The sequence below is a fragment of the Crocodylus porosus genome, unplaced genomic scaffold (assembly GCF_001723895.1).
Source record: "Crocodylus porosus isolate Cpor-Errol unplaced genomic scaffold, CroPor_comp1, whole genome shotgun sequence".
Classification (NCBI taxonomy): Eukaryota; Metazoa; Chordata; order Crocodylia; family Crocodylidae; genus Crocodylus; species Crocodylus porosus.
In genome coordinates this window covers 34,157,874-34,166,441 of record NW_017728911.1, presented here as the reverse complement: position 1 = coordinate 34,166,441, position 8,568 = coordinate 34,157,874, and the positions used below count along the sequence as shown (strand labels likewise).

General features: G+C 39.5%; 1 protein-coding gene across 1 annotated transcript in view; it reads right to left on the bottom strand.

Annotated features, from left to right (window-relative positions):
- Nucleotides 1–5,279, bottom strand: part of PGPEP1L (pyroglutamyl-peptidase I-like) — a 22,869-nt gene extending 17,590 nt beyond the window's left edge. Inside the window, exons 1-2 of the mRNA XM_019533780.1 lie at nt 4,585–5,279; nt 841–893 (exon numbers count right to left, since the gene is read on the bottom strand). Coding sequence (XP_019389325.1) covers nt 841–893; nt 4,585–4,618 — 87 coding nt within the window. The 5' untranslated portion in view covers nt 4,619–5,279. The remainder of the gene's footprint in view (nt 1–840; nt 894–4,584) is intronic.
- Between the last annotated feature and the right edge of the window lie 3,289 nt (nt 5,280–8,568).

Below are 8,568 nucleotides of genomic sequence, written 5' to 3'. Positions count from 1 at the left end.
CCCCCTACACACCTTCACAACTCCCTCCACAAACCCCACACTTACCCACTCTTTCACAAACTCCCTCATATACACCCCACCCCCACCCCCAACCATACAAAGTGCATGCATATATTTCTAAAAAGGTTCAAATAAATTTAATAGATTTTTACGGTCAGAAGGGACCTCAGAAGCCCCGCCCCCCTGCCCTGGGCAGGAAAGAGCACCCCAGCCAGGTGCTTTGTCTAGTTTCCTCTTAAAGACCTCCAAGGTAGGGGACAGCACCTATGTTACAAGTGGAACAACAAAGTTCAGATACAAATGTGTATTTAGAACTGCTAGTGCTTTTTTGCCTGTTACTATCTAACAACAGTAGGAATGACCAACTTCTGCAGGCTATAGCAAGTTGTTGCAGTAAAGACATTTCTGGTTTCTGTAATGATGATCCTTTTCTGCATGATGATCCTTTTTCAGTTCACCTCATTTAGCAGATGTCCCCAGAAATAATCTACTTTTTGTGTACTTTTCTTTTACACAGAAAGGGTGGTCTGCTGGCACCTTGTCAAAAGCATGTCCACTTTCTTTTTCAGAGTAAGGTCCCTGCTTTGAAAAATAACTTCAAAATCCTAGAGCAAAATTCACCCTTACAAATATTTCATGCATTTCCATTCTTTGCTCTTTCAACATGTCCTGATTTTTCTTTTCTTCTCTTCTCCCCACCCCACTTTGTTTGTGAACTATATTAAAAAAGGAACCATTTTTGTGCTAGCAAATGAATGAGACCCTTTCTTTCTTGAAAACTATGCACAGCAATGAGTTTTCTGTATTTGGATGTCCAAGAAAAACCATATCAGTTCTTACCTTCACTGCTTCCCAGCTAGAGTTAACAAGGTATTGTCGAAAGGGACCAAAACCTGAAACCAAAGAAAAATGCTGCTAAATTCTTCTTGTAATTCCATTGATATAGATTGGGTTGTATACATGACCTAGGTGAACTCATGCACTTGTTCTCTTCAACCTGGATCATCATAGTTGTGGATGTGAGTCAACTGGATGAGAATTTTGTTCTCTCCTCTTCTATAGGTACAACCTGTGCCCACTTGGGACCTGATTCTGCAAAGTTTACTCACATGAACAGTTCTTTGTTATGTGGTTTGTTTAATTAAAGTCAGTGCATGAGTAAAAGCAAGCATGGTTCTTGTGTGAATAGAGTTTGTGCCACTACTTTGCTACTACTTTGCCACTAAAGTTTAAGCCACTACTTTGCCACTACCTAGTGAACTGGTGTCAAGTGATTTGGAATTGTTTGCCTAAGAAAAAGGATTGAGATGATAATCTGACTCCGTGGTCTAGGGCTACAGAATCCTTGTTAAAGAGCTCACTGGGAAAATAAGTCTATTTAAGGGACATTAAAAGAAAGAAGCAGGTTTTGTTTTACCTGAAAATTTCCATGATGTTTGCAAACATTTAAAATGAAACTTTTAAAACGATTTTTAAATATGGTTTGGTGATGAGGGTGACTTCCCCCTGCCTCCTAACACGTATGCCTTCTCTTTACTTCCTTTTCCATTTGAAATAGGCATGGGAAAAGTTGGGAGGGTCTTGGGTTTTTTGTATTTTTGCCCTATGGAAATAATGTGCTTTAAAAAAAAAAAATTTGCACAAATTTTGTTTTAATGGAAAAAGTAAAAAAATATGACTTTCAATATAATTTAAAGGTAGTAAGTGTGTGTGTATGTGGTGGGGGTGGTGCTGGTGGAAAATTTCCCACTTCTTTATTCATCACATTCACTGTATCCTCATCCCAAACCACATTAGGTAATGTGCTTGTGGATTGATTGACAAGATCTTTGATTCTAATCAATGGAACAAGTAAAGCAAATGGGTCTTGTCAAGCTACTTTAAGTCCAATTTTTTTTTTCCCAGTGTCCATCTTTAAAGAAATAACCCCTGGGAACAAAAGGTGTCCTATGAGTATAATTTAAGAGATGTTGAGGCTTAACGAATTTTGCCTTTTTGCTCCATGAATACAGGTATGGGAAAAAATGAAGTGCAAGCTCCAGTATAAAGGCTGACAGGATACTGTGAAATAATTTATGCTAGGTCATTCCCATGATGCACAATCTGCTCTCTTGGAAGCAGATCTGCAGACAATCATCAACATCTTTACTGAGGCATACAAGAAAATGGGACTGAGGCTTAACGTTCAGAAGACTAAGGTCCTCCTCTAACAAGGAGGAGCCTCCAGGTCTGGCAATTCAGATTCACAGAGAGACACTGGAGAAGGCTGAGTACTTCCTGTCCCACAGAAGCCATCTCTCACAGAAGGCTGAAATAGATGAAGAAATCCAACATCACCTCAAATGTACAAGTACTGCCTTTGGACACCTAAGGAAATGGGTGTTTGAAGATGATATCAGTTTTGAAACCAAGCACATGGTTTATCAAGCAGTTGTCATCCCTACCTTTATTGTACAGAGCTGAGACATGGACAAACATACAGGATACACCTCAAGGTGCTGGGGAACTACCATCAATGCAGTCTGTAAAAGATCCTTCATATTCATTGGGAAGACAGATGCTCTTAGTCAAGGAACACAATCAAAAGGAGGACAGAGAAAATGCTCCAAAGATGTCCACAAGACCAACTTGAAAAAAATGCAACATGGACATCAACTTGTGGGTGACTGTCACCCAAGACCTCCCTAAATGGAAGAAGAGCCTGCTGCAAGGATTTCAGTACTTTGAAACTTCACAATGACAACAGGACATAAAAAGGCGGGAGTGGCAGAGGCAGCATGTCACCGAGGAAGCAAAGGATCTAGACCCACCCACCCTGCACGGAAACGAGCTCGAGTTGCAATAGAAGCTGTTGATCCCAGAGTGGCCTTGTCAGCCATCTTTGGGCCCATAGATAAGGGAACCATAGAAAACTATCACCCATGCCTGTGATTATGACTATATTAATTAATTTAGCAATAGATTTTTCTGTAAATATTCATTTTTCTTTTAAACCATGCAAAGCATTGCATTCCAATAATAATTTACGGCAAGAGTTTAGCAGCTTACCTAATGTGCAGGGGTGGGGGGGGGCACAATAAAGCATCCCTCTGCTCCACACAGACAATATAGCACCTTCCATGCTTGTTCCACTCCATTTACATGGAAGAAATATGGTGATACCCAACCTACTACAAGTCAGACAGAGTGAAAGTATTTATAGGAAAATGAAAGTTCTGAATTAACTCGTAATGCAACATGTTAACTACAGACATGGTCATAAGGAACCACTGCCTAGGACAAAATTGTTCTATGAAAAGAAATTAATTCACTTGAAGATGGCCTCACTGGATTGAAATATATAAGCCAACCTGGAGGCCAAACTGGCTGAATGTTATTAGGTACTTTAAAATACAGGTGGGAGCAATACCAGTGTGTTTACATTCTGAGCAGGTGAGTGTTACTCAGGCATGCTGGGCTTATTCTTTGCAGTGCCTTGAAGGTACACCTGTGTATCTAATAGACACGTTGTTCTGCACCTGTTTGAACAAGGGGATGTCTAGGGGACAGCTAATGAGATATAAGGAGTTGTTCCCATCATGAGTGAGCAGAGAAAGTACCCATCAAAGAGAGAAACAGATGGACAGTTTTTTTTCTGAAGGTAAGAAGCTTCTCTTACTTTCCTATTCGCTCCAATTGCAGTGAGGTCTGGAGAAAGCTAAAGCAGCTTGGCACATTTTGGAGCTCCTTTTTAAAACAAATTTAAGTTGTACTGAGTTGAAAACAGCAACATAACAGATCTCTTTGATATAGCTTCAACCTCATCCTTACGTCCTTGGGTGACCTGCAGTGGAAAATTATCCAGCAACTCGCATGTCAAGATATATCTAATGATTGCCTTTTAGATGAGCCAGTGGCAACAAGAGTAATGAGTAGTGGCATTCCTTAAGAGTTGTAACCTTTTAAAGCTCAGGAAGTCTTCTAGCTGGTGGGCTTGCGCTTGTGATTCAGCATTACCTATATCCAATGATAGGATCTTTGAATTTAGTTCCCTGGCCTACATGTTTGGGCATGCTTCCTTGGCATATTTAATTTTAATGGTTTTGTTTAATTTTAATGAGTCTGTAGAGGTACAGCCACCTCTATGATTTTCCCCTTACTTTGCCATGAAACAGAGACCCTGAAATTTGCCATGTATTGCTCTAATTCTGGACTCCTATGTGACGTCCTGATGCAACCTGGATTTCATGCTTTAGAACTGCTCCTTTTGGGTAAGCTTTATCCAACACTCCTTGGCACTGCCTAAAGCAACAACGATTGGATTGCGGGGGGGGGGGGTGGCACATCAAGCAAGATTAAAAAGAGAATAAGAAAACAATAGACCAAACTGAATGGCTGTAAAGGGAGCAAGATAGTTTGTTTTCTCTGACATACATATGATTTTCTTAGGAAGGCACAACAGCAAGTTATTTTCCATTTGGAATTGTTAGTATGACCAGTTGCTACTTTTTTCCCTCCAGGGAACTGTTTATGACAAAGATCAGGCATGTGTGCATTCCACGTCTGGCTAAAAGAGGAAGCGAATTTAGAAAAAAAAAATCTTACCAGTCACAACCACAGTGTTGGAATTTGAATCCATGAAACTTAGCTCCAGAATGTGAAATCTGGTCGTCTTTGAGTTCCAAACAACAGTATCATAATTCACACATCTGTGGTAATCTGCTTCATTTGGGACGCTTCCCCCCCTCCCCCCCTCCCTCCGGTCTCTCCTGAAAAATCCAGGTTTCTATTGGACAGTGAAAAAAGACTTCACCAGATAGAAACAAGTGTGGATTCACATGACAGAGATGACTTGGGGTTCATGTAATACTTTCCAAGTGTAAAGAGAGAAGTGTGATCAGTACTGCCTGAAGTTTCTGGTTTCCTTTTTCTTTTTTTTCTTTTACAAGATGCACAATAATATTTAGTGATTAGAAAACACAGGAGAGGTTGAAAGAGACATTTTACAAAAATGTGTGTCAATGTTTGGGATCAGAAAAATATTTATGTACAAAGTGAACATAAAACTAATTGGCCTAACTTGTGTCTGTATAGTTGTTTCAAGCTATTTATAGCACAGTTGTAATCCAGTAGGTATTTCTCCGCTTAATTAAGCAAACTAACTACAAGTACATATCCCTCTATTTCTACCACACTTGCTTTCTTTTTTTCTCACTGCTGTACATTCATTGTAAAAATGTTTGTGCAGTTATAGATGTCAGATACGCCTCAACACAGCATCAAAGCAATAATCTGTCTATCTAATCTACCTTGGGTTCTATAAGGCAGGCAAAGTTCTTTGGGTAGATGTGATGCCTTTTATTAGACCAACTGGGCAGTTGGAAAAAAGTTCTGAGCAAGCTTTCAGGCGCAATGACCCTTCTTCAGGCATTGAGAGTTTCTGCTGTTCTGAGACTCCAAGGAATGAAAGAAGCTAAAAGTGCGACAGGATGTCAGTGAGACTGTGAACAGGTGGAAATGTGGAAAACAAAAGGTAAAGCAGGGAAGGGAGGGGAAAAATGAGGGGGAAAAAAGAACCAAAGGTGAGTAAGGGAGACTCTACAATAGTAGATTTTCAAGGCAGAAAAGAGGCTGTCTGTGAAAAAGTAAATAGTTGGAGATTAGAAAGGCAAAAGGCAGAAAAGGAGGGGAGGATGGGGGGAGTGAGGGCTGGGGAGGGGGGAACAAAAGTGTAAAAGGTCAGGTCTGGCAGGTATCTGATGAATCAGATGTCAGGCAGGTTGTAATGTGTCATAAATCCAATGTCTATATTGAATCCATGTTTTTTTTGTATTCAGTAGATTGATGAAGTGAAGTGCGTAGGTTTGTCTGTGAAAGGTGTTTTGTAAGTTCCCTTTGAGGAACAGAACTAAGAGATTGGAGAGAGAGAGGTTTTCTTGTAAGAAATGTGCCCCCCATGGGTAATTGGGTATTCTTGTCTTGCCTAGATTTTTCAGCCTGCATTCATTCTGGTGCACAGTTGTTGTTTGGCTTCTCCAACATATTTTCCATCAGGGCATTTGGTACACTGGATAAGATATTTATATAACATTTCTGGAGATGCAGCTGTAAGATCCAGGAATGGTGATGGCTCTGTTGTGGGGTGTAGCTACTGTAGGGGCGGTGGAGATGTGTTGGCAGATTTTACATTTTTTGTCCTGGCATGGTCTGGATCCATTGGGTGTGGTTTGGGTCATAGGGAGTTTGCTTCTAATGATAAGGTAAGTGAAGTTTGGTGCTTGTTTAAAGGCTAGGAAAGGTGGTTCTGGGAAGATCTCTTTAAGAACAGAGCCATCTTATAGTATGGATTTCAATAGTTTGAGGATTTTCTGTATAGGGTCCATGGAAGGATGATCTGTCGTAACTAATGGTGTGTGATTTGTGGGGATTTTCTTTTTGTACCACAGCAAATCATGTGGTATCCGGGTGGCTCTTTCAAAACCGTGGTCTATCTCTCCAGAGGAGTGTCCTTGTTGGGTGAAGGCCCTTTTGATACTTGTGAGGTGGTGATCCAGGGTGTTCTCCTCAGTGCAAATTCGGTGGTATCGGAGGGCTTGGTTGTATATTACAGATGTCTTGGGGTGTTTAGGGGGGATTGCTGGTTCTGTGCAGTAAGTTGGTCCATGGGTTTCTTGTATCTGGTGGTTTGTATTTTATCATTTTGAATATTGATCACGGTATCCAAAAAGTAATGCTGGTGTTAGAATATTGGGTTTTATAAGATGTTCATCCCCATTGTGTCGGATTACCTTATACAGCTTAAATTAAACACAAGGTAACAAGTATTATACATGTGCTAAAGCAAAACAGTCACTTAGGGTTAGTCTCCTATGTAGCATATTCTACAAGGTGATCTAGAAACTATGACAGGGTCAGAAGAATGCCACGGGTTGGGTTAAATCTCATGAAGACTGGTTGAGTTTAACAGCCTCCCTTCATTCAAGTTAAGTATAAGAAACAAAGTAAAACACAGGCCCATCTTGCCAACCAAAACAAAAGCAGATGCAAATCCCCTCAGGAATTAGAACGATGTGAGCAGAAGACCTTGTTGGGTCTTGTTTCAGGTTTGTGTGCGTGAGAGCGCGCAATTATGTACACTTACAACCTTAGGAGAACTGGTAGCTGACCCTAAGCAAAATCCTAGAGAAATGTATGTTGCTATGAATGCTAGGTTGAAAAAGGCCTGCAACAGTAAGCAATGTTGCCATCTCTTATCAGTTTGAATCCTGTGTTCAGAAAAATGGAACGTGTATATTTTTAAAGTAAATAAACAGGATTGCATCTTGGATACCTAGCTCCACCATCTTTCAGCTATCTCTATGGTTTATTGAAGTTTTGCTAATCAATTTATACATGTAACCAGTCTGAAAAACTTTTCCCTGTAAAACCCTGGTTAAAAGCAAGGTGTACAAAAGACTTCTACCAATCAGCTGTGTCAGTATAATGTTTATAATTTTTTTGTGTTTAATTTGTTATCTAAATTTGATAAAAATTCATCAATGACACCTCTCTACAGTGTGGCATAATCTAAGAAGCAAAGCATAAGTACTGGCAAGCAGGAAGAGATGAGGTGCAATTCTGGCTGTTTTGATTTATTCTATACTAAATCACATAACTGCTCAGTATTCGGGATAATGTACTTTGTTAGGTGTAGATGTTAAAATTAATTAATATTTTTAAAGTGCTCTGAAGCTGTGAAATGCTTCATGTTAGAAGTTTTAGTGTAATGAAACTGCAAATAGCATCACATTTGCATAGGGCCAAATGCAACAGACCTGATATTCTCATGCAGAAAGCAGTGTAGATATGAACCTTATAGACTGATTGAATCAGAGATGCATAACCTTTTGAGAGAGCATAGTATATCTTGCCTTCTGCCTGACCTCAGACTAACAGCTAAGCTACCTCTCTCTGATATTCTCATGCTATACATGCTATTTTTCATAGCTTTCACATTATTGGTAATGGAACTTCGCAATACGCATAGGAGAGAGGGGCTCTCTATATGTATTTTCACAGGTCAGCAATCTTTCCTGAAATGATTCATGGACATTAGCTATAAACACAGTGATTCCTAAGCTCAGAACTCTCTTTGCCAGTTGAAGTAGCAGTAGTGTCTTCTCCTGAATATGATTAGAGACTGTTGGTTTGTAAATGAATAAATAGACAGTTATTTTGCATATTTATGTCTGCAAAAAAGTGAATTGCTTCAATAAACTGATAGTCCTATAATAGTTTATTGAAATGCACTTTTACAGATTCCAGTCTGTTCATTTCATTTAGCATTATGTGCAATTATGTAAGTTTCTATGAGAACTGAATGTATTGTATTAGTAAATGTACTTAGATATCGTAGCAGACAATAAACAGAGGATTTTGTGATTTCATAAATGAGCAGGAAAGCATTTTCCATTTAGGCTTTTTTTGGCAGATAATTTTTTTCTTTTTTTTTGCAGTGGGAACATTTTCTTCTGTGGTTCTTCAGCTGAAATTTGAGGACGCTTCATAAGGTTTCATGCAAGTATCACTGTAGTCTTAACAAAAACAGTG